Genomic DNA, 26,957 nt, shown 5'->3' with positions numbered 1-26,957 from the left:
GCTGGACGTTCTGAGAGATAAACAAGCCCCCCTCCTACCCTCCTACCCCCCCACCCCCCACCCCACAACAACTCATATCAGCTCATATCAGCTTCACGGAGCAGGGACGGACACTTCGAGCGCGCGAGAGGATTCACGTGAGTACGGGCTACTGTAGAGACACGCAGAAACAGTTCATCCATGAAGACACGTTCTTGGTGCACAGCAGAAGGCAGACTGGGACCGTGCTCACGCGCTCACACGGCGTCACCCTTTTGTCTGTTGCATCCTCAGAAGGTCCGCACGCAGAGGAGGGAGGCCACACGCGCGCCCGGAATCCGCCCCACAGCCTCCAGAGCAGAATTCCTGTCACAGTGGATTTAGATGTGGAGCTCAGAGCGACTCGCAGCTCCGCGCTGATGCTGCATCTTCGCTCGGACCCTCAGCAGCTCCGCAACGCTGTGAACGAGCGCCGCTGCTTCTCGGGCTCTGGTCGCCTCCGTTTGTTTGTTTTGCTCCTCCTGCTGCGCGCGGAAGCGGACGCCGCTGTCCAGGGTGCTGATTTTCATGTGACGTGACGCCCCACGTGCTTTAAAGCGGACCCCCTCCCCCCACGTCTACGTCATTCTGGGAGCTGATAGAGAGGAGCTTGCACGCGCGTCAAACAAAATGAACGGAGGCTTCCACATGGGCAGTTTCACCAAAACTTTCGAAATTCAGCGGCTGAGACGCAGCTCGACTAGTATTGACGTTAGGTGTTAGATTCTTTTACAGTACATACACACACGCACAAACACACACACATATGTATCTATATATATATAGTACTGTGCGAAAATCTTAGGCACCCAAGACACATTTTCAAAATCAATTTAGTGTTTAGTGCTGAGAAAAGTGTTAATATTGAATAAACCAAATTTATAGAATATTAATTAATATATTGATATTAACAAGTGTCTGTGGTGGCTGTGAAGGTGTCAAGGAAAAACATGGACCCAAGAAATTCTTGTTACTTTTTATTGTTGAATTATGAATATGACTTTATTCTAATGTATATTGTGATAAACTCACTGCTGAGGTAAATTGTTAAAAAATGTGCTTAGATGCCTAAAACTTTCACACAGTACTGTATATATATATATATATATATATATATATATATATATATATATATATATATATATATATATGGCATGAGTGAAATTCCAAAAATATATTTAAAATAGAAGAACATTTTCAAAATGCTTCTCTATAGAACCTTGAGCATGAAATAGTTTTATATAGAACCATTTCCTCTTTTAGAATCTAGAACGGAGCATACAAATTTGAATGACGCTGTTTACATCTCAACCACTTAATAATGTAGGAATTTTGGAAAAAAAGGTAGGATTCCCTCTTTAAGTGCTATTTATCTGATTGGGGCAGTTTTGGTGTCTACCAGGTCTTAATTGTTTTCATATTGTTTGTTTGAACATTTATGAGCATGTGGTTGTCATGCTTATGATGTAATACCTCCCAATACATATTTTTTACTTTCTTGTATTTCAGTTTATTTTCAACTTGAAAAATGTTCAATTTGAAAAATTCACCAAACATTTCTTTCATGTATATCTCATAATTCATGTGGTAAAGAGTTAACTCTGTGAGTGCTAAATCGAATCTAATATGTGGCCCCTAAATGCTCTATTTTTAGTGATTACTTTGCTTTCAAAAGGTCACTGCACATTAACCCACAGTGAGAGTTGGCCAGGCTAAAGTACAGCCTCCACACAGGGGAAGTTAGTTTAACACAGTGATACAGCTAAGACCCCCAAAGTAAACAATCAGAGAACTCCTTTAAAGCTCTAGAGGACAACCAATGAGCTCAAATTATGCAGAAAACAATGACATTTGCAATTAAATTAAGCAACTACCATGATCAAATTGACCCCACTGCTGAAGCTGAGGTCAGTTGTAACATCTCAGTTGACTAAGACTTTGAGAAAACAGACATTTTCATTAAGTATCAAGCTTAAACACATATTAAACAAAAAGCTCTGCATTATTAGTGCATTAAGATGTAAACCGTCATCTAAAATCGTTTGGTGTGAAACACTGTTCTAAAGAAACTCACATAGTCAGAACTGTTCACAGTGGTGGTGATAGGAACCAGATGTCCACCTCTAAAAGCTTCCTCACAGAAAGTTATTACATGAAATGTATGAATGCACTGCCTAGTGTCTGAGACATTGTTTCACAATAGTTTTGAGAAGACTTTGGCCTTAAAACCCATTCATAGTGGAGGGATACATGTAGGGCATTGTGAATATTGTGAAAATAGTCACTAAAGAAAACTTATTATTTCAGATTTTCCACTATTTTCCCAACATTAACATTCCATATGAAACACAGAAGACACATGTAGGTTCACTGGTGGTTTTGGATAGTAAATAAAATGTCAGTATTTGTGTTGTAGTCATGGTGACCCCTGGTTCCTATCACCACCACTGTAAAGAAATCTGAATCATTTCACACCAAACCACTCTGAATCACTCTGTTTACACCTCACACATTAATTTATGGAGGAATTTTGGGAAACTGATGGGATTCCCCTTTAAGTCAGTCTTCATTAAGCAGCTTTTTAATGAAGCCAGCTAAGCTTTATTCACTGCAGTAACAGGACATTATATTTTCTGGTCTCTACACGTAGGAAATGAATAATAAAATAGAAAAAAACATAAGTTAAAAAAGTATTATTGTTTTAATAACAGACGTTTTTCATTTTATACTGATTTTTTATTTTGGACAATCTGTTATGGGCATATTTACTGTATTCATTTTTTATATATATATTTTTGTGTGTTATTTTGTCTGTTTTATGCCTTTATTTTAAATAAAATTTTTCTTTCTTTCTTTGCTGGAGGATTTCAGACCATAGCTGCACATAAGCCTAGTAACAGCGCGTCTCAACCAATCACAGCGCGACTTCAGCGACAGGGCGCTCTCTGATTGGCTCCACGCGGCCACGCTACGGAAAACCACAGAAACGCACAGAATCGCGCAGCAGCGAGTCGCTGTTAAACCTGAATGAATTTGGAAAACAAAGAAAGAAGCAGAGGGAGTTTATAGATGATTCCCACGAAGTGTTCGATACCACAGGTCACACAGCGAATGGACGGTGTAAACAGTGACCAGAGCAGCTCATTCGCATTCAGGGAATCCAGAGAAAAAGTAATTAATAATAAAAAAATGAGAAATGAATGTAATTAGCTAATACAAGTGTTAGAAATACTATAAAAGTCTGGTATGACGTTCAGGCCCTCTTGGATTATCGGTTTTACAGCAATATGGAAGAGTGAAGCATTCCCTCCATACAGAAAGGATCCTGGCTTTAACCCTTTCAGAGTCAGCCTCCATCCTATATGGAAAAAATATATACTCTAAATGTATTTATGAAATATATTTTTACAATGTATAAAAATGGCAAAAAATGTATTTCTTAAATCTATATGTTTAAAATGCATTGATTCATATTTGTTTTTATATTTGTTTATTTGTGTGTAGTTGCAATAAAGGTTACAGATGTAACTAAACTACCATGAAACTACATTCAGCAAGTGGAAACTTGGTAATTCAGATTTCTCAATGTTGATTTGCATTCAGTACTGTGCCCAAAGTCCCGAAAATAAGTGTACACCCAAGGGAAGGTAGGCTGGAGAGAATGACAACACAGAAACTGGGAGGGAAACAAGGAGGAAAGACATGCCCGATGTGCAAATATATGGTGCTAATAGCCAATAGCAACGAATTGGGTTTTACTCACGAAGGTTGCATTGACCAAACATTTATCAAGTGAAACTACATTGTAATAAGATGATTCAACTTAAAGGTCCTGTTTGCTTGTGTCACGGTTGGCTTCTCCCACTACTCCATGTGTTTTGATCTCCGTTTGTTTTGATCTTCCATGTGCATTTGTTTTGGTTTTCTAGTCCTGCCCCCTCATTTCATGACTCCACCCCTGATTGTCTCCACTTGTTTGCTTTGTTTGAATCTCTGTCTGTGATGTTGATGTTTTATGCTGTGTTGGTTGTACTGTTGTTGTTTGTTTGATTCTGGTTTATGTCATGTCTGGTCCCCGATCTATCCGTGTTGGCTCATTAGCCCTGGACCGTCTTGACTATGACCCTGGATTTGCCCACAATAAAAGTCGCTTATCTCCGCATATGCGTCCGCCTCCTCGCTCCTCGTTACAGCTTGTCTGAAATCATCCAAAGAAAGTTACAAGAAAATCATAAGAAGTCCAAATCATTTAAATGCAAACATTTATGCTGTCTATCAGATAAATTCACTTATACAGAAATCCCAACAGCTCAAACACTGAATCAACTGATGTTTTAGCTACAAAATTTTAGAACATATTGCGCTTGTGCTGAGGTGACCATCTAGTCCTGAAAGACATCAAGACTATTTCTTGTACCTGGCATCCATCACTTTTAACACTTTTAACAAGTTTTTTTTTTTCACTTTTTGCTAATTCTGAATAGATGAAAAACCAGAACTAATACATGGAGTAAACAATCATTCATTATAAGTGTGCACATACAGAAAATGGGCAAAACAACACAGGCACACAAAATTTTCAACAGTCTTTAAGAACAACATATTATTAGCCTGTCTGCATTTGCATGTATTGTCAACTTAAACAAATATTGTGAATATAATAAAGTTATCTTAACTCAATATATGCTATATAAAAAAGATCTTACTTAAAATGATTGAGGTACCATCTCTACAGTTCATTTTTGAGTTAGTTTGAATTTTTCAGATTATGTTACTCCAAGTTTCTGTAGTATTTATGTTGTGTTAACTTAATTATTTCTTTAAAATGTGTGGTTAGGTTTTACTGTGCACTAAAAAGGGTTCTAGTATTACTACAGGCTTGAGATCACAAGAGTAAAAGAACCCTATTTGATGCTATATAGACCCATTTTCAAAAAGGTTCTATATAGAACTATCAAAACTATATCACATTCTCCATCAATCTGAAGAACTATTTAACCATGCAGAGAATGCTTTAAGCATGCAAAGGGTTCTTTGAGTGGTCATGATTCTAGGTGAAACAATTTTCTTTACTAAAGTACTGTACTTGTACAGTAGTACCAATAGGCTTTATGCTACAGGAGGAGTTACTGTAATACTGTAAGGAAGGTTTGTTGGTCCAGTTTAACATTTCTGCTTCATAATCAGATTTCTGCAGTTATCCGATTATTCAAATGGTCATGTGAATACCATACTCCGATCTAGAAATCTGATTAAGAAATTCAATAAAAAGAGCTAGACTTTAGCTCAGTAATCAGGTTCCTCAGTGCATGTATACTCGTACTCTGATTTCTATAGGAGGTCAGCGCTTTCATGCAGACTGTGCGAGTGGAGCGGCACTGAAGTGATACTATTCAGAGAGCAGACCAGGTGCTGTTTCGTTTTTCTGCATGTCACACAGCAAACGTTTCAATGAAATAAGCTTTAACCTTGTTTGGTTCTGTGGGACCCATTTTTTAATGTTTCCCAAAAGAAAAAATGATGCAATTTATTATTATTTCCACCTAAGATTCCTTGGCTTTTGCTCATTTTCTGTGAAGAACATATAAAATAACACATTTTCAGTGACTTAACACTGCTCACCCCTTACACATTTATATTACACATGTGATGTTGGGGTGAACCCATGGGGAATAAAAATGTGGAGGTGCTGTATCTCTTCACTCTGTTCTGGTCTGCTGTTAGCGTGACCAACATGGACAGGCTGCTGACTGGCTACAGCTGCAATAATGCGATGGGTCCACCAGACCACTGAGTAACAAAAATATGAACACCACACAAGGGTTAAAATAATAATAACCAATAAACAATTATGTAAAAAATTATGTAAACAAATTAACATGCAAATTCTTTTACTGAATTCAATAAATAAACATTATCAAATGAAACGTTCCGTGCTGCACACAGATTTCCTGGCAGGTCTGCCAGGCCTGAAACCACCCAATCACAAGTCAGAATTCTGTCGCAGGTAAACACATATACTGTGCTCTTTTATACATTATATCTTCACTAAGCAGAGTGAATGATTTGACAGTTTATCTGTGTGGAAAAAGGAATCCCTGCTGAAAAAGAACCATTATAAACAATTAGTATTAAAACCTTATGGTTTTGCTTTCTAATGGAAATTGGCTTAATGGTGTAGAAATCTTTAGATCCCATTAGAAAACCATCAAATACATTTAGAATCAGTCATTATTCACCTGTTAAACCATTAGGATCCTTTACACTGTGAAATCAACCCCAAGAGCCAAAACACATTACAAAACCATAAGGAACCAACAAACACTTAATGACTTCTATGGGTTTTTCAGCAGAGATGTCTGTATAACTTCCTCACTTACACTAAATTAGTGACCAGTTGGTCAGAGGCTGCTTTCCTTCCTCTTAAAAAACATGGTTCTTCAAGGGTTCTTTAGTAAAGACAAAAGTTCTATATAGAACCATCAACATGCAAAAGCATTTGCATGCTTAAATGGTTCTCTGCATGAGGGATTGATGGAGAATGTGTTGAATATGGTTCTAAATAGCACCAAAAAGGCTTCTACTACATCACTACAATACATGAACCCCTTTTGGTGCCATATAGAACCATTTTCAAAACAAGTCATGCACTCATGCATCCACACCCTTACAGGGTGTTCACAATAAAAGATGTTTGAGAAAAGCCAGCAGTATCACCTTAGATAGACCCCCTCCCACAAACCCCCACCACTTCCTGCTCCACCCGCTGCTATCTGGGAGGAGATATCAGAACATTCTCATCACAACCAGCACAGCTTCTACCCTCAAGCTGGTAAACTGGTCACACCCGCAGATCTCTCTTCTAAAAGTGCTGCACATGCTATTTACTGTGTTTCTGTGTATGAACACCGTAAAGGACATTATGTCCACCTCCTTGTTTTTACACTCACTGTCCATTTTAGCCGATTCACTGACCATATAGGAGCACTTTGTAGTTCTACAGTTACAGACTGTAGTCTATCTGTTTCAGTGTATATGTACCCTGTTCTATATAAAACCCTTTTCAAAATGGTTGTAAATAGAGCTATATACACCATATTCTCCATCAAACCAAAGGACCATTTAATGATGCCAAGAACCCTTTCATTGCTTTTCAAAGAGTTCTTTCAGTGCTCATGGTTCTATGTATCTTTACTAAAGAACCCTTGAAGAACTGTATTTTTAAGAGTGTATTTTTTACTGAGATACATTTTTCATTATTTTTGGTGTTTGATTTCATTTTGTTTTGATCTCGACTTTTCGACTTGTTTTATATTAAGGTATTTTCATTTTGCTCAAGTCATTATTTTACCCAATACTTTTGCTTGAGTACTGATTTAGGCTATTCTGCCTCCTCTGGTTGTGCTTGTCTGGTCTGTTTAGTATGTTGTGTGTTATACATGTGTGCACTCGCGTGTGCAAGCAGTGTGATGATGATGAAGTATGACATGGCAGTGTCAGACAGTTGAAATGTGGCAGAAGACTTTAAGTAATTCTTACTAAGGAACAAGTCTTTCTTTGTGGATGCTGCTGGATAGCTTGAAGCTTCTTTTTCTGGTAAACATTTTCCCAGAGGGCATCAGTTTAGGCAACTGCTTCAAACAATGTTGAGATCTGGCTGCACAAACAAAAAAGAACTGTATTTAGTCTTCACTGCTCCATTGACATAATACAGGACTTCACTGCTCTGTTACTCAAAGTGCAAAACTACGCCATCTGCTGGCTCCGTTACACAGAAACAGCCAACATATATACAGTCTTACTGACCATCAGGATCAGAATCAGCATCAGAATGACTTTATTTCGCATTACTAATACAAGGAATCAGTCATGGTGAGTCACACATGTATGACATTAACACACTGAACAGACCAGACAAGCATACAAGCTGTTTACAAGGATTAGACTATAAGACAAATAACATAAAATACAATAAATTGTACTGAGTTAATGCAATACTGTGAGAAGGTTCAGAGGAGTTTGATGGTCAGTTTAAAGTGTGAGTATCCACTGTGGTTGATGATCTACAGCTCTGGGGAAAAAGCTGTTAGCATGTGTGGCTGTGCTAGTTTTGATGGTCCTGAATCTTCTACTAGAAGGGAGTGTCTGGAGGAGGAGATGTCCAGGATGAGAGGGGTCAGCTGTAATTTGCTAGTGCTCTGCTGTTGTCAATGTCCTGAAGTGTTGGCAGATACATCCCATGATCCTCTCCGCTGTCCTGATTACATGCTAGAGTTTGGTTTGTTCTTGTGAGGTGGAGGAACCAAACCAGATGGCTATAGATGATGTGAGGATGGATTTGCTGTGTAGAACTGGATCATCAGGCCCTACAGCAGGTTGAAATGCTTCAGCTGTTTCAGAAGGAATGTTCTCTGCTAGGCTCTCTTGGCTTTTCTTTTCTGTAGGTAGATGTTATGAGGCCCACCATAGTGGTGTCCTCTTCAAACTTCAGGATCTTCACAGCCAACAAGTATCTCATCTTGCTGGCCATCAGAATACATGTACTGGCCACCAGCATGCAAAAAACATCTAAATGTCACAATCATCATCGTCTGACATGTCCAGATGGCATGCCAGCCTTCACTTTGCACCAAACTGAGAGAGACAAGAGACAGAAGTTACCTCCACCTGAACTCTCAGGTTATTCTGCTGATGTCTCACAGAATCTAATCTATCTTTCACTAAATGTTTTTGATGGGGGGGGCAGCTTAATCTCTTAATCTCAAAACAGTAATGTGAGCATTATTTAGATGGTAATTCAACATGTCTTTATGATTACAAAGGTTAAGATGTGAACAAAGTCATGAGTGGTTTGGTGTGAAATGCTCAGAACTGTTCACAGTGGTGGTGATAGGAACCAGATGTCCACCTCTAAAAACTCCCTCACATGGTTCCGAATGTGCTGCCTGATGTCTGTTTTTACAAATATATATTTCATCAAAGCAATCAGAATATTTGCTTCTCTACCACTGAATTATGGAGAAATTTGAAAAAATCTGTGGTATTTCCCTTTAAGTACAGTAAGTTGTCACATATGTTATGATTGCAAGGTGCTCAATCTTACATTCTAAGTAAAAATTGCAGTTCAGTGGTTCTTAAAGGGGAATCCCACCAATTTTTCAAAAGGTTCTGCATAATTGCGACGTAAATAAAGTGATTCAGAGTGGTTTGGTGTGAAATGGTTCAGATTTCTTTACAGTGGTGGTGATAGGAACCAGGGGTCACCATGTCCACAGCACAAATACAGGCATGTTGCATTTCATGTAATAACTTCCTATGAGTCGGGTCCCTCTCATCACCTCTGTGAAAAATTCTGACCCGGTAGTTTCTCTTAAATTATGAGTTTAAATTCTCGTTTATTTGTTCTTGTTGTTGAGCTGTGCTTTAGCAAAACAGTAGGAAGTGCAGGCCTAAAACGGAGCACCTGTTTGGGCGGTGGGCGGCGCCACGCACCAGACCCCTCCCATAAACCCCGCCCGTTTGTGCCCGCCCCTCCCCTTATCTGCTTTATTCCAGACTTTGACTCCGCCCTGCTGACAGGACAGGAAGCATCTCATTTTCACAATGAGAGTTCAAAGTGAGAGCAGAGGAAAAAGTTCGAGAAATAACTGAGAGAAAAACTGAGCACGGAGCACAAGCAGCAACAGAAACGCCTTCAGACAGAGCAAACTCTCCTCGCTGGAGTGCGGAGTGAGAGGAGGGCAGATGTGATGAGATTGGGTGTTTTTGTGTTTAGTAACTGTGGGCAGAGGCTAGACAGAGCTAGCTTTGCTTCGAGAACCGAAAAGGAGCATGGTAAGATCCTAAAATGTCTCTAATCTGTTTACCGTTTTAGTTATTCCTCCTCAGGCCCAGTGTTCTTTCGTGGCGTTATATTTTTTTTTCTAAACAGAGAAGCTGAACTTGGCTTCTTGTTCGAATTTTCAGTTCCACCTTAAATGCTGCAGCTGCACCATTGCAGCAACTGTGGGCGCCGCAGTGGAACCGCCGCTGTTTAAGGTGGAGCGGAGAGTTCGGATCAGAAGCGCAGCAATTTAACGGCGTCCTCGACTCTTCAAAGTTATAATGCCTGAGTCAGATGATTAAATCGATATTTGGTGTTTTGCTGGCCTGCTCGCTCGGTTTTGGAGATGTTTTCCTGAAGCCCCCCCTCTCTCCTTCTCTTACTAATTAACAAAGAACCTCCTGATGGCCACCACGTGTTGAGGAAGAGCAGCTTTTTTTGAGCTTCTGCTCATGGCTAGTCAGGCTACGGACACTTCTACACTACATTTAGCCAAGTACAGAAATGAAAACAGGAGGCCCTTCCTGTCTGTCTGGCGTTAAATATCTCTCACCTCTCATTTTTCAGCACTTTTAAGAGGACCTGAAACGCAGCTCGCGTTTAAGCTTCCAGCTGCAATTCATTTCCATATCCGGTTTTTTAGTGGAAATGGCTCGGGTTTTTTTTTTTTTGCTCCAGGCTAAAGCCACAGTCAACAAAGTCCACAAAATGGGACCACATTAAAAAAACACTACTCTTAAAAAGCTTGGTTCTTTAGTAAAGACAGTGGTTCTGTCTAGAACCATGAGTTCAGTATATAACTATTTGGTGCGAAGCAAGAAATAGGTTCTTGTGTTGCTTGTCATTGTAACAAAACCCTTTTTGCTGCTATATAGAACATTTTACCATGCATGAAATGGTTCTAAACAGAATGTTGCCCTTACTAAAGAACCCATAAAAACTTTTTTTAAATTTTTTTTTTAAGTATAGCTAAACATAGTCCTTTCAGGGCATCTTGTTCTCTTAACATCTGCATTTAGAAGAACTATCAGTTAATAGAATAAAGAAGCTCCTTTAAAAGCCCCCTCTGGTTTCGTATAATCAGAGACTTGTTTGGGGTTGATATTTCATCTAAGAATTATGGGAGGAATGCTCCCAAAATGTGATGTAAATAGAATACCTGCGTGTTTTGTGGTGCGCCTCAGGAATGCTGAGTTGGATATCAGCTCAGATTCCTCCATCATTACACAAAAACTCTCATAGACTCATGATTCAGTGCTGGGATTCGCAGCAAGGCTACAATATTGTTCTTGGCAAGACAAAAAATAACAGCAGTTTAAAAACAGCAAAAAGATTAATAGAAATCAGGGGCCTCAAATTAACCGGGTGGTCTTCTTCCAGGGTGGGCAAGTATGAACGTTTACTTATTACTATAGCAATAAGTAAAGTAGAATATTACTATATTCACTCGTTTAAATGCAAATTACTTTGTGTCTTATCAATTCTTCAGTAAGTACCACCGAATAATGTTATTTTGGCTAGAAGCAGCAGTATAAGTACAGTGTTTAATAAATAATTGTATTCAACTAAATCAAGCAAACTTTAATTTGACGGTACAGTTATGGGACTCCTATTTTGACGGCATCATCATTCCTGGCTGATAGCTGGGCTTTCAGCCCTGGCAAAACGTAGCAAGACATTTATTTAAACACAGTCTGTGGCGGGCCAAACACCTCTGCATTGTGCACGCATTCTAACTGTGGCACCTAAAAAGGCGATTCTTAGGATCTGTTTGATAAATTTTCAGAGGCTGATATGAGTTTAAATACGACAAATGCACTATATATCATCTTCAGTCATTGCGTACATTGAGGTACAGCATGGGTGTTTGTAGAGACTGCATTTGAATCCTTTTGAGCGCTGCTGTTGCTTTTGATTACAACATGGTTTGTATACATAAACACCTCGCATTGTTTCGACGAAAAATGTCGTTCAGCTCTGAAACAGTAGCAAAAGGCACATGATGTTTTAAGAATGAATGTGCCCTGTTCTGATCGTGCTCTCCTAAGATGCATTTTCTGCTGCCTTCCATTTTCTTGTATTTGCCTCAACCCACCTGGTGAAAACGCATCCAGTTCACATTCTGTTTGTTGCAGCAGCATGAGCACATGATTGTAAAAGCTCACAGCTATTGTTCCCTTTGCTGAGTCTTTGCTGAGTTAAATTTTTTTTTATGGCTTATTTTTTAAATATGGTTTATTTATTAAAGTTCAAGGGGCAAAAGCATGAAGATTCACTTGCTCATTGGAAGGTTGTATGTACCAGGTTTTTAACTAGTAAATACAATGTCACTTGGGTGCTCATTGGTAGATATTTCCATCCATTGAGAAATTGTTGTGGTCCAGAGAAAACAATCATGCTTTTTATGTTTGTGTTTTTCTTCATGTAAAAGGAGAAGTATAACATGATCCATCACATCAGGTGTGGTTAAGTTGGGTTAGATGTGTCAAAGATGTGGTTATGTTGCAGGGGCGGGCATGTCACAGGTGTGGTATGATTAGGCTAGGCGTGTTGCAGGGGCGGGCATGTCACAGGTGTGGTATGATTAGGCTAGGCGTGTTGCAGGGGCGGGCATGTCACAGGTGGGGTATGATTAGGCTAGGCGTGTTGCAGGGGCGGGCATGTCACAGGTGGGGTATGATTAGGCTAGGCGTGTTGCAGGGGCGGGCATGTCACAGGTGGGGTATGATTAGGCTAGGCGTGTTGCAGGGGCGGGCATGTCACAGGTGGGGTATGATTAGGCTAGGCGTGTTGCAGGGGCGGGCATGTCACAGGTGGGGTATGATTAGGCTAGGCGTGTTGCAGGGGCGGGCATGTCACAGGTGGGGTATGATTAGGCTAGGCGTGTTGCAGGGGCGGGCATGTCACAGGTGGGGTATGATTAGGCTAGGCGTGTTGCAGGGGCGGGCATGTCACAGGTGGGGTATGATTAGGCTAGGCGTGTTGCAGGGGCGGGCATGTCACAGGTGGGGTATGATTAGGCTAGGCGTGTTGCAGGGGCGGGCATGTCACAGGTGGGGTATGATTAGGCTAGGCGTGTTGCAGGGGCGGGCATGTCACAGGTGGGGTATGATTAGGCTAGGCGTGTTGCAGGGGCGGGCATGTCACAGGTGGGGTATGATTAGGCTAGGCGTGTTGCAGGGGCGGGCATGTCACAGGTGGGGTATGATTAGGCTAGGCGTGTTGCAGGGGCGGGCATGTCACAGGTGGGGTATGATTAGGCTAGGCGTGTTGCAGGGGCGGGCATGTCACAGGTGGGGTATGATTAGGCTAGGCGTGTTGCAGGGGCGGGCATGTCACAGGTGGGGTATGGTTAGGCTAGGCGTGTTGCAGGGGCGGGCATGTCACAGGTGGGGTATGATTAGGCTAGGCGTGTTGCAGGGGCGGGCATGTCACAGGTGGGGTATGATTAGGCTAGGCGTGTTGCAGGGGCGGGCATGTCACAGGTGGGGTATGATTAGGCTAGGCGTGTTGCAGGGGCGGGCATGTCACAGGTGGGGTATGATTAGGCTAGGCGTGTTGCAGGGGCGGGCATGTCACAGGTGGGGTATGATTAGGCTAGGCGTGTTGCAGGGGCGGGCATGTCACAGGTGGGGTATGATTAGGCTAGGCGTGTTGCAGGGGCGGGCATGTCACAGGTGGGGTATGATTAGGCTAGGCGTGTTGCAGGGGCGGGCATGTCACAGGTGGCGTATGATTAGGCTAGGCGTGTTGCAGGGGCGGGCATGTCACAGGTGGCGTATGATTAGGCTAGGCGTGTTGCAGGGGCGGGCATGTCACAGGTGGGGTATGATTAGGCTAGGCGTGTTGCAGGGGCGGGCATGTCACAGGTGGGGTATGATTAGGCTAGGCGTGTTGCAGGGGCGGGCATGTCACAGGTGGGGTATGATTAGGCTAGGCGTGTTGCAGGGGCGGGCATGTCACAGGTGGGGTATGTTTAGGCTAGGCGTGTTGCAGGGGCGGGCATGTCACAGGTGGGGTATGATTAGGCTAGGCGTGTTGCAGGGGCGGGCATGTCACAGGTGGGGTATGATTAGGCTAGGCGTGTTGCAGGGGCGGGCATGTCACAGGTGGGGTATGTTTAGGCTAGGCGTGTTGCAGGGGCGGGCATGTCACAGGTGGGGTATGATTAGGCTAGGCGTGTTGCAGGGGCGGGCATGTCACAGGTGGGGTATGATTAGGCTAGGCGTGTTGCAGGGGCGGGCATGTCACAGGTGGGGTATGATTAGGCTAGGCGTGTTGCAGGGGCGGGCATGTCACAGGTGGGGTATGATTAGGCTAGGCGTGTTGCAGGGGCGGGCATGTCACAGGTGGGGTATGATTAGGCTAGGCGTGTTGCAGGGGCGGGCATGTCACAGGTGGGGTATGTTTAGGCTAGGCGTGTTGCAGGGGCGGGCATGTCACAGGTGGGGTATGATTAGGCTAGGCGTGTTGCAGGGGCGGGCATGTCACAGGTGGGGTATGATTAGGCTAGGCGTGTTGCAGGGGCGGGCATGTCACAGGTGGGGTATGATTAGGCTAGGCGTGTTGCAGGGGCGGGCATGTCACAGGTGGGGTATGATTAGGCTAGGCGTGTTGCAGGGGCGGGCATGTCACAGGTGGGGTATGTTTAGGCTAGGCGTGTTGCAGGGGCGGGCATGTCACAGGTGTGGTATGATTAGGCTAGGCGTGTTGCAGGGGCGGGCATGTCACAGGTGGGGTATGATTAGGCTAGGCGTGTTGCAGGGGCGGGCATGTCACAGGTGGGGTATGATTAGGCTAGGCGTGTTGCAGGGGCGGGCATGTCACAGGTGGGGTATGATTAGGCTAGGCGTGTTGCAGGGGCGGGCATGTCACAGGTGGGGTATGATTAGGCTAGGCGTGTTGCAGGGGCGGGCATGTCACAGGTGGGGTATGGTTAGGCTAGGCGTGTTGCAGGGGCGGGCATGTCACAGGTGGGGTATGATTAGGCTAGGCGTGTTGCAGGGGCGGGCATGTCACAGGTGGGGTATGATTAGGCTAGGCGTGTTGCAGGGGCGGGCATGTCACAGGTGGGGTATGATTAGGCTAGGCGTGTTGCAGGGGCGGGCATGTCACAGGTGGGGTATGATTAGGCTAGGCGTGTTGCAGGGGCGGGCATGTCACAGGTGGGGTATGATTAGGCTAGGCGTGTTGCAGGGGCGGGCATGTCACAGGTGGGGTATGGTTAGGCTAGGCGTGTTGCAGGGGCGGGCATGTCACAGGTGGGGTATGGTTAGGCTAGGCGTGTTGCAGGGGCGGGCATGTCACAGGTGGGGTATGGTTAGGCTAGGCGTGTTGCAGGGGCGGGCATGTCACAGGTGGGGTATGTTTAGGCTAGGCGTGTTGCAGGGGCGGGCATGTCACAGGTGGGGTATGATTAGGCTAGGCGTGTTGCAGGGGCGGGCATGTCACAGGTGGGGTATGGTTAGGCTAGGCGTGTTGCAGGGGCGGGCATGTCACAGGTGGGGTATGGTTAGGCTAGGCGTGTTGCAGGGGCGGGCATGTCACAGGTGGGGTATGGTTAGGCTAGGCGTGTTGCAGGGGCGGGCATGTCACAGGTGGGGTATGGTTAGGCTAGGCGTGTTGCAGGGGCGGGCATGTCACAGGTGGGGTATGGTTAGGCTAGGCGTGTTGCAGGGGCGGGCATGTCACAGGTGGGGTATGGTTAGGCTAGGCGTGTTGCAGGGGCGGGCATGTCACAGGTGGGGTATGGTTAGGCTAGGCGTGTTGCAGGGGCGGGCATGTCACAGGTGCGGTTATTTTAGGCTAGGCGTGTTGCAGGGACCGGCATGTTGGGGCTTTTACAGGTGCGGTTATTTTAGGCTAGGCGTGTTGCAGGGGCGGGCATGTTGGGGCTTTTACAGGTGCGGTTATTTTAGGCTAGGCGTGTTGCAGGGGCGGGCATGTTGGGGCTTTTACAGGTGCGGTTATTTTAGGTTAGGCGTGTTGCAGGGGCGGGCATGTTGGGGCTTTTACAGGTGCGGTTATTTTAGGTTAGGCGTGTTGCAGGGGCGGGCATGTTAGGGCTTTTACAGGTGCGGTTATTTTAGGTTAGGCGTGTTGCAGGGGCGGGCATGTTAGGGCTTTTACAGGTGCGGTTATTTTAGGTTAGGCGTGTTGCAGGGGCGGCCATGTTAGGGCTTTTACAGGTGCGGTTATTTTAGGTTAGGCGTGTTGCAGGGGCGGCCATGTTAGGGCTTTTACAGGTGCGGTTATTTTAGGTTAGGCGTGTTGCAGGGGCGGCCATGTTAGGGCTTTTACAGGTGCGGTTATTTTAGGTTAGGCGTGTTACAGGTGCCTTCAAGGTAGGAATGTTACAGGAGCCTTCAAGGTAGGCGTGTTACAGATGTTGGGTATGTTACACGTGTGTTACAGGTTGGGTTACGTTAGGCGTGTTACAGGTGCAGTTAGGTGTATTACTGGTGCAATTTTATTATGTTGAGTGTGTTACATGTGTGGTTATGCTACGTTGGGTGTGATACAGGGGTAGTTAGTTATGTTACAGGTGTGGTGTGGTATGGTTAGATGTGTTACAGGTTCAGTTACACCATATTTCCAAAAGTTTTCACTTGTCTGCCTTTATACGAACTTGAGTGACGGCCCAGCCGTTACAGTTATAACACCTTCAACTCTTCTGGGAAGGCTTTCCACAAGGTTTAGGAGTGTTCCTTTATGGGAATTTTTGACCATTCTTCCAGAAGCGCATTTGTAAGGTCACCTGTGGCCATGGAAGTGATTGGAAAACCTGAATTCAATTATTTGGATAGATGAGTGAATACTTTTGTATGTTAGGTTGGGTGTGTAACAGGTGACATTGTGCTGAGTTGCTTGGGTTACAGTTGCGATTATATTAAGTTAGTCATTTTACAGGTGTGGTTGTCAGGTAAGGTGTGTTACAGGTCTGGTTATATTATGTTGGGACCTTAAAGCAGTGACGGGGACAACACAGATACCGTTACAGTTTACAGCTCAGTCTTTCGTAAATAACACTGACAGGATTGAGCACTCTGCTGTTGGATTGTTGTTTTCCTGTTAGCTATGAGTCTGTTCTGCATTCTTTGTACTTCTTTCAGCTCTCAGATTTACGCTCGGTCTGAGATTTATTCTTGTCCGGTCTCTTTTTTTTGATCAGTCTTTCTTTTTCTCTTTCCCTGACAGTACATTCTTTGGTCTCTTTGAAGACCAAATGTCCATGTTGTAAAATGTTAAGCTGCATCTTTTTATAGCTAACTGGGTTGCTGGTGTGTGACGTAGTTCTGTAAAGCATTACACATTTCTGGCGAGAGGTCTCATGTCACTTCTTCAAAGTTAAAGCAGGCGTTCCAGCCCGAAGTGGAAACGACAGAAATGCCATTATCTCTGCTAAGTCAATGCAGTGTCGATGATTTTGAAACTGTTATCTGAAGGTGAAATAATTTGCGTAATGTTGCTTTAAGTGCCAGCATTGCTGCAGCATTAACTTTCATATTGCTCACATCCACATTAGTTCTTTTCCATTTCTAATGTAACTTCCTCCTTGCTTGCTGTGCAGGCCATGACCCAGGAGACAGTGATCCAGTATGAGCCAGTGGCTGAGATCGGCGGCGGGGCATATGGCACCGTGTATAAGGCTCGGGATCGAGAAAGCGGACAGTTTGTGGCCCTGAAGAGCGTCCGCGTGCAGACGGACCAGGAGGGCCTTCCCCTGTCCACAGTTAGAGAGGTGGCTCTGTTGAAGAGGCTGGAGCAGTTCGACCATCCAAACATTGTCAAGTATGAAAACACAAACATAGGCTTTATATAATTAGAAATGCAAGTATTGTCAATAAGTTTAAATTTGATTTTGTTGCCTGTTTCTGAAATGTGTAGTTCAAATTCAGAGTTAAATACAGGGTTAAAATGGAGAATATCAGGTTCTGTTTCTGGGTAATGTTAGAATCAGGCTAAAGCCATGTTGTGGTGTCTGTTCACCTTAAAGGTGCAGTACAGTTCTGGAGAATGACTGATATTAGAGCTCAACAGCAAAACAACTATACCTTTCCCTTCAATGCTCTCTTTTTTTTTTTTTTTTTTGGAAAACGATGATCATGGCAAACAACCTCACAGCAAGTAAATTAACTAATGTTAGCAAGGGTTTGTTACTACAGTTGCTGCTGTGAAGCTAACCAGTTGCAATCACAAACTTCTGTAAAACAGCAATAATAAGTTAATGTTGTCCATTTGTCAAGCAGAAATGGGGCAGCTTCCTCATCCCTTTTCATGCCTTTCAGCTCTTCATGAAGCTGAAGTCGGCTTCTTATTCACCAGCTTCTTATTGGAATTTATTATGTTATGAAAGCAAAAAACTTGGATTACAGCAGGAGTGTCAAACTGAGGACCTTCTGGACCAAAGCACTGTGGATATTAGTGTTTACCCTCATGTAATATTCTGAATTTAGTTCATGACGGTCTTGCTAATTAGCTGATGAGCTGAATCGGGTATGTTTGAGGCAGCATGCTGAAGTCTGCAGTGTTTTGGCCCACAACGACTGGACTCTGACGTGCATTACACACACAAAGAGGGGGCGTGACTTCATTCTCTCCTCAGGATGTTAATCTCCTATGACCTTACATAGAAAACAGCTGTTTGCTGATGTATTGTTTAAAATGTGAAATGTAGAACATTTAGATAAACAATCTACACTGATAAAGCTCCATTTTTACTGGCCATGGTAACCATGGTAAAGCTTGTATGGCTTCATGCTGTGTTGATGCTTCATGCTGCATGTATTTTTATTTTCCCCCTCCCCCAATGCAAATGTGAATGCAGCGTTAGACTGTTTTTGAATATAAACATTCTCAATCTCCACCCTGAACATCCTTCACTTTATCTGTTCATAAAGCTGTCACGGAAGTAATCCAGCCTTATTTTTGCTTATTTGTGAATTCCACTCTGCTGCTGATGAGGTTTGCATCTGAAGTCTCTGAATTTCTTTAATCTCTGTACATTGCAGAGTTTGTGATTTGTTTGTGATTTTGAGGTTCACCACACAGGTCTGTTTTCCTTTCATCAGTTGCTGTGGGCTCACAAACAACCTGGGTGTCCCAATTTGCTCACTCCTCCACTCCTCTATTTCATGAGGTGTAATTGCACTATGAAGGTTCCTACATTGCCTTAATCTCCTCTTCAGAGCGGCAGCTTTTCTGTCATCATTTCTATCCTGTGTGACCTTCTCTCTGTTTGCTTCCTACTGCAACCAAACTCGCAAAGCAAAATCCTCAACCTGCACCTAGTCCTGCACATTCACAGCTCTTATGTGCACCAGTTCATTCCACTGCTTAAACTGGGAGACTAAACTTACAAAAATAACCTGATTTTAACACTGTATTCTATAATTTAGCCTGACATTTGATCTGATGTACAAACAGCTCACAAATTCACTGTAGGCCTGTTTTTTTAACTGACATAATTAAGTGATTTAACAATGTGAACATCTTTCTATTCATTTTGTTACTTTTAAAGTACAAGCCTAAAATGAACAGAAAGGTATCCAACCCGAAACTTCACTTTCTTTTTATTGCAACACGAAATTCCTGTTGTCAAAGGTGGCAGAAAATGGTTGCGGCCTTCAATAATTGTGATCGGCTGAAATATTTGCGATCAGGCGATTTATATAGTAATTGTGACAGACCTGCTTTACTGCTTTATCATTATCAAGGCTTACTGGCACACAGGCCTAGGCCGGTCATAATCACTTCATTTTGGTAGATGAAGAATTGCCATATAAATCTTACTTGCACTGCACCTGCAGTGAAGATGCTGTTGCTTATGATCATAAAAGTCTTGCAAGCTGTGCCAAATTAGTGTGCAGAGGTGGTGGTTTTGGTTGGCTTGCTAAGACAGTTATTTGAATTTATATATAATATAATTAAAAAAAATTTTTTATTACTGTCATGGACCTAACATGAGGTTCTCCAAATATATTTCTTCATTTAAGACTGTATGTCATGAAATGCACAGCCAAATGGTCCGATTATTTCCAGACTTCACTGGAACCTGACTTATTAATTTATTTTACTATGCAAATCTATAAAACCATGAAAAATGTCAAATTTATGCATTTGGTGAGTTTCCTATCATATTCTTTCCTCCTGTTCAGGCTCATGGATGTGTGCGCCACCCTGAGAACAGACCAGGAGACTAAAGTCACTCTGGTGTTTGAACATGTGGATCAGGACCTCAAGACATATCTGGAGAAGGCTCCGGCCCCGGGACTGCCTATTAGCCGAATTAGGGTTAGAGAACCTTTCTGGAACTTTCAGATCATCTGATACTGGCTACTTTAATAAGCACGCTGTTCTAACATTGAGTTGAGCCCTCACTGCTCTCAGAGCAGCCTGAATTCTTTATGGTGTGAATTCAGAACGTTCCTTAGAGATTGTCCATAAAATTGCTGCAGGTTTTACCATGTTCTCTTAGTACTGAGTGATGTACTAGTTAATCTGGTGTTCTTATTAAAATTGTTCTTGAGGTATAAGTTTAGTCATTACTGATTTACCGTTATACTTGTAAATGCAAATGACGTGATGTACAGATGGGTCAGAACACACTGGTTCCCTCACCTCTCATGTACTGAGCTGCAGCCTGAGGTCAGTTATTGTAGCAATGTATATAAGTAGCAATGTAGGACTGTAAGGAGTTAATGAGTTAATGGCAAAAATAGAGCAAAAGGAAAAGCCAGTCTCTTGAGGTTAGCCGTTAGCGTTGTTCCTTGCTTGGCCAGCTGCTTCAGGTGACACTTTAGTTTTGGCCTACAAGCCTGTTTTATCGTAAGTGGTGCAACGGTCACATTCTGACACCTGACCTCAGCTGTTTTGTGGCCTTTAGAGAAGCTGATGTGTGCTTTATACACATTTGCCTTTATCTCGTTATGGTTAGAAAGCAATACTGACTCCTGATTGTATTTTATAAAAATGTTTTAGATTCACTCCTGTTAATGAATATTCTTATTAAAAGTTGAGGGACATCCAGTATAATATGACATTGAGAATTTACAAAAAAGGTTTAATTGAACATTCAAAATGGTTTTATTTGAAAAAATATGCATAAATGCACTACACTGTGTCACCATGTGACAGTGTCAGTAATCTTAATCATGCCCTGATATAAATGTTTGCCCACACTGCTCGCAACTCCTAAATGTTCCTCTGCTCCTAAATGTGCTCTTCTGGATTCAGATCTGTACAATAAAGTCATGGTTATGAATATTGCTTTAATGTGCACTCTTAGAAGAATCTTTACATGTCGTAAAAGAACCACTTCTGTTTCCTTAGAACAGTGTTTCCCAGCCCTGGTCCTGAGGCCCAACTGCTGTGTGCTTTGTAATGTTTCTTACTCCCCAAACACCTGATCCATTTAATCAGTTCATCTGGAGCTATAGTGGGAAAGAACTAAAGTGTGCAGGGCAAGGGGTCCTTAGGGACACTAGTAATAGTCCCTTATATAACCTTTCAATTGATGGTTCTTCAGAGATCTGTTATTGTAAATGAGAAGTGTGACTGTGAAGAACTGTTAACATTTAAAGAGCTTTACAGAACATAAAGCTTCTAGGAAAAACAATGTGCACATCATGTAAAGATTCTTAAAACTTTATAAAAGGTTCTTCACACTCTTATCTCAGTTTAGGGGATGGTTGTTCTACAGCATCGCTCAAAGAAACCTAAGGCATTCTTATAATTAAAGAATAGATGATGAAAATAGGTTCTCTAAGCAGAAATTTCCAGAAGTAAGAGACTCTTCTGTTAAAGATGTACACCCTGTATTTATTTAATTTCCAGAGGGTTAGGAGTCATGAAAAGAGCAGAAAATAGAAATTTAACAGAAAATTACACAGAATTGTATACTTTTCATTTATTACAGCTTAAGTTATTTGCAGGAGATTCACTTTGTTTCTCAAAGAAATCACACACACCTCCAAAGTTCAGTCTTAGAAGTTGGTTATTTTCTGCAGACCTGTACACTTTCACTCTGTTACTGTAGGTATGGAAAGTATTTCACATGTTATTACAATGGAATAGTCACAGATGTGTCTATGTTTGTGGTTGTTGAAGGATCTGATGCAGCAGCTGCTCTGTGGTCTGTCCTTCCTGCACTCTCATCGGGTCATCCATCGGGACCTGAAGCCAGAGAACATCCTCGTCACTAGCAGGGGTCAGGTCAAACTTGCTGACTTTGGCTTGGCTCGCATTTACAGCTGCCACATGGCGCTCACCCCAGTGGTAAGATGGACTAACCTGCACTAGTCGGTGTGGCTTTGTTTTTTTTTCCCCTCTGTCTTTAGTGGAGCTCTTCCTCATTTACTATTAGCCCTCTGTGGTCTGAGGGCATTCTCTTGATTTTTGTATATGTTCTTAATTTTGCTTTTAAAGGCATTTGTGTACAACATAATGCCCACATATTATATATCAAAATCTTCAGAACAATGTCAACTCTCTTTATAATAAGGCACTTTTGACCTGGAGCTCTGTGGAGAGAGATAATTCAGCCCTAAAGCTGAAGAGTCCACTATTAGAAATTCTAACATCTCTTGTGAAAACAGGTTTATTCATGTGGACAAATTATGGTATTGAAATGTATTCACAACAGATATTGCGTTCACAACAATAGTTGAATGTTTGAATGAAATAGTAGATAAATGTTTTCCTCATCACTTCTTTCCACAACCGCCGCACACATTTTACACACGACGCATCTGTGTCTGAGACGATTGAAGAATGGTTTCCAGCATGATGGGTCAGTCCTTAGTGATTTCCTGAGTGTCCATTGGTCAGTTTCTCACAGAATGTAGACAGACACACGAATCCGCCAGTTCCACACAATGAGAGGCAGTTGACTTCTATCTCAGCCCCTCTTCGTGGCGTCAACACAAGCTCGTACGTGACTCACATGCAGAGTTATAAGAAAGAATGGAAAGGGCGACTACAGATTCAAGAAATGTTTGAACTGTTTCTCTTTGCTGGATTATCACAAACATATCAATAGAAACAGAGAGAAACATCTAATTTGACACACTGGTGTGTTTGTGAACCCCAGTGGGTTAAAGACTGGAGGCTGCATTGCTTCAGGTTTTATTTATTTTTTTAAGTGTACAGTTTTGTGATGAAATTCGAGTTGACAGAGTAATCGCTGATGTTGTGAATAAAACCACAAGAGAAGGGAGTGCTTCACGACGAGCAACTTTAAAAATCTGTGATGAAGCCAAACTCAACAGGTCGGTAGAGGGTGATGTTTCCAGTAACAATTCCTTCCGCCAAATTACAGTTCCTTAACAAGCAGCATGTTGCTACATCAGAGTAACGAGCTCCACTCACTCTCTGCATAGCCAGCAGTTCGTTCTCTAGCTCCTTACACAGATCATCTGACTGTTTCGGAATTGAATGTAGTCTCATCATCAGAGTCTGACCAAATCGACTGTCAATTGTAATATTAAGTGTCAATTTTCTGTTTGTGCACGAGAAGTAAAAATGCTCAAATAGCTTGAATGCTCAAGCGTTCTTACAGCTGTCAAATTTATTGCTTAGCAACAGCGTCTCAGCGAAGTGTGTTTGTATATAATAAAAATAAAAAAACCACACATGATGTTATGGCGAAATAATAATAATTGGTTGAAGCACTTCTCAACCAATCAGCTTGCGTGGCTGGAACTTGCTGGTGGGTGTGTGTCTTTATTATATATGGTCAGGTAATCTTAAATGTAGATATATGTAATATTCTCATTGATATTTTGCTGAACCAGTGTCTCTCTCTCTCTCTCTCTCTCTCTCTCTCTCTCTCTCTCTCTCTCTCTCTCTCTCTCTCTCTCTCTCTCTCTCTCTCTCTCTCTCTCTCTCTCTCTCTCTCTCTCTCTCTCTCTCTCTCTCTCTCTCTCTCCCTCTCCCTCTCCCTCTCCCTCTCCCTCTCCCTCCCTCCCTCCCTCCCTCCCTCCCTCCTCCCAGGTGGTGACTCTGTGGTATCGCTCTCCAGAGGTCTTGCTCCAGTCCACCTACGCAACACCTGTAGACATCTGGAGCACAGGCTGTGTCTTTGCAGAGATGTTCCGCCGCAAGTAAGTTGTGATTGTTTTAAGGAGCCCTGTTCTTATATATTCTTACCTAGTACTGACATCTGGTGGTCATTTAATGTATTGCTATGCATAATTATTTTGGTCATGCTCGTCACTTCTCTGTTCCTCACTTGTTTTACAGGCCTCTGTTCTGTGGGGAGTCAGAAGTGGACCAACTGACAAAGATTTTTTCGTGAGTAATTGTCCTGTTATATCTCAATTTCTGAGTGTGTCTGTGTTAAAGCAGATGTCGCCAGCACAGTGGATGTCTCGCTCAGTGCGACCTGTGTGAGTCAGTTCGATTAGAATCCCTTTATTTCACAAGGAATCAGTTTTGGCAAGTCATTAACACACTTAACAGAACAGACAAGAACACCGACTGATAACAAGGATTAAACTAGAAGAAATAATACAGTATAAAGAATGAAGATGGACCTTTAGCTGGACCTGAAACAACAGGTCATCATAGCTTTGCAGAGCTGAGTGTTTCTGTTATCTCTGATTCTAGAGATTATGAAAAACTGTTCCTTATTATACTTATTTCCCTCAGGGTTATTGGCCTGCCTGCTGAGGGGGAGTGGCCTACTGATGTCACACTCTCCCGACAGAACTTCAGCCCCCAAAGTCCTCAGCCAATCACAGACTATGTTCCTGAGATCGGTGAAGAGGGAGCAGATCTTTTATTGGTATTTTGAGCCTCTCTATCTGTTTACTGTTTACTTAAAGCTTTGTATTTGCTTTTTTTATAATCTAATTAGAGGTTTTTGCCTTGTTAGTTTTTGGTGAAATCTGGCTAGTGGATGGAAATTGGAAATGACCAAATAGGTTGAAAATTCAAAACGATACATTTTGTTAAACTTTTTATTAATCATTGCTGTGAACATGGTGTTGACAGTGGAATATTATGGAATTATCACAGTCATTTTAATTATTTTACTAGTGAAGTGAAGGTTATTATTTTTGTTGCATCTTCGTGACATTTGTTTTTATATTAAATTAATAAGTGCTTTGTTAAATAAGCACAGCTTTTTTGATAATGTGTTTTCCACACAAAATAAACAAAAATGAGATGCTTTTAATTAAACATACATTCCACGTTCACTTAAAGGGAAATTCCACTAATGTTTCAAATTGTTCTGCATAATTAACTGGTTAAGATGGAAACAGTCGTGCAGAGTGAGTTAGTGTGAAACTAATGTATGTATTTTTTTAAGGATGAGCTCATGGTGGAGGGTTACATGCAGGGTGTTAAGGGTCCAAAAAAGTTCAGTGGAATTTTGCTTTAAGTGCAACACAGCCTTGTTCATCTTCTTAACTAAGCTTCAAATTTCATGAATATGCCACAGTTTCTTCATTTTACCAAGACGTCGGTTTCTCTCTGTCAGTCAGTGTGTTGGTGAAATTCTAAATGAAACATTGGTTTCTCTTTCTCAACAGAAAATGCTAACTTTTGACCCCTTGAGGAGAATCTCGGCCTTGAATGCTCAGGAGCACCGCTTCTTCTCAGAGCCTGGCGTTAACTCTTAGGACACAGTGGCTGAAATCTACTCAATTCTGTGAAAGAAAGTGACAGAGATGCTCGTAACATAATTACGTTAAGTGCGTCTGGGCTGCTTGTTTTATTGTGGCTTTACTAATCGGACCAATGCCCCGGGGACAAGTAGGCCACGGTAACCATGGAAACTGACTCCCAAACTTGTGTGGTTGAAGACAGATGTAAATGTTGTACATGAAGGGTAGATTTTTATTATTTTTATTTTAAACAACTAAAATTTCAGTCTTTAACATTTGGGTACTGATCCCGTCAGCACAGATACTATCTGTCCAAAAGTCTGTACACAGTTTCTTCTGAAATCAAGGGAGTTTTTGGAACCTTGCTGTGAGGGTCTGATTGGGCATTAGTGATGTCAGGTGCTGATGTTTGATGGTCAATTCTGGATCACTCCAACTCATCCCAAAGGTATTGGATGGAGCTCAGTCACTCCAGAGAACACTTCCACTGCTCCACAGCCCAATGCTGGGGGGCTTTACACACCTCTAACCTATGCTTGGCATTGGGCATGGAGACATTAGACTTATGTGCAGCTGCTCCACAGCTTCACATTCAGTTGATCAGAGCTTTTCTATGGAGATTATACAAGCTGGGTCAGCAATGGGTGCAGCTGAACTCCGTAGAAGAGGTGTTTGGAGACTTTTGGACGGATGTATGAAAATGGTAGCATTCAGGAGAAACGGTACTCGTGAGTGAAAGTAAGCATTAAAATCTTTTACAGCCTCGCAGTGTGTACATAACAAATTTCGTCAGCAGCGTCTAACACGTCTTGCTGCCCTAACAGGCATTTCATTTGAGCAGCAGAAACCTTAAAAGGGCCCAAATCTGACATTATTCTTTTACTTTTTATTATCTGAGGTCCACTTATGATATTTGTGTGGTTTTATGTACCAAAAAATTCTATTTTCATTTCTATGTGATCACTTTCCAGCCTCCCTTTATATCTTACAATTAAACAGTGCTGTGTCTTTAGGATATATCTTGAGCTCTTTTCTGATTGGCTCCCTCATTCAAAAAGCAGTCTGGACTGAAACACTCTGTATAGCTTCAGTGTGAATGGGCAACTGCGAATGTAATGTTACAATTACTGAATTCAAGTCAGTTTGTTTTTCAGTTTGGGCTTTGTGGACTGAGAAGTGAGTCTTCAGTTTTGAATGTTTTGAAACTTTGACAGTATTTACATACATTTTTCATTAAAAAAAAAAAAAAATCCGTTTTCCATAATATGGGCTCCTTAACGTTTCTGTTAACTAGACTGCTGTTAAAAGCATAATGCTGAAGCATTCACAGGTTTCTGTTTTTAATAAATAACGTTCTGGTGGTATTTGAAAGTCAGGATTTGCAAACTGGCACTTTACTGACAGCATCACAGTTAATTCCATCTAGTTGTGTTTTAAAGTATATTTTCATGACCTCTATAAATTACGTTATTATTTTACCTCACAGCCAAATGCTAGCATCCACA

General features: G+C 42.3%; 1 protein-coding gene across 1 annotated transcript; it reads left to right on the top strand.

Annotated features, from left to right (window-relative positions):
* Positions 1–9,607: 9,607 nt before the first annotated feature.
* Positions 9,608–26,957, top strand: cdk4 (cyclin-dependent kinase 4). The gene is made up of 8 exons (XM_017692718.2): positions 9,608–9,852; positions 17,412–17,632; positions 19,999–20,134; positions 21,950–22,117; positions 23,834–23,943; positions 24,083–24,133; positions 24,491–24,626; positions 25,378–26,957. The coding sequence occupies exons 1-8, from the start codon at positions 9,850–9,852 to the stop codon at positions 25,465–25,467; spliced, it is 915 nt and encodes a 304-aa protein (XP_017548207.1). The 5' UTR covers positions 9,608–9,849; the 3' UTR covers positions 25,468–26,957.

This window comes from Pygocentrus nattereri, chromosome 21 (assembly GCF_015220715.1).
Source record: "Pygocentrus nattereri isolate fPygNat1 chromosome 21, fPygNat1.pri, whole genome shotgun sequence".
In the NCBI taxonomy this organism is placed as follows: Eukaryota; Metazoa; Chordata; class Actinopteri; order Characiformes; family Serrasalmidae; genus Pygocentrus; species Pygocentrus nattereri.
The sequence above is the reverse complement of the archived record's forward strand: the minus strand, read 5'-3'. Positions and strand labels throughout refer to the sequence as shown.

Excerpts from the sequence above, each read along its gene's own strand:
- cdk4 (XM_017692718.2), top strand. Across the intron at positions 22,118-23,833 it reads ACATGGCGCTCACCCCAGTG|GTGGTGACTCTGTGGTATCG; the intron begins GTAAGATGGACT and ends CCCTCCTCCCAG. Across the intron at positions 23,944-24,082 it reads GCAGAGATGTTCCGCCGCAA|GCCTCTGTTCTGTGGGGAGT; the intron begins GTAAGTTGTGAT and ends CTTGTTTTACAG.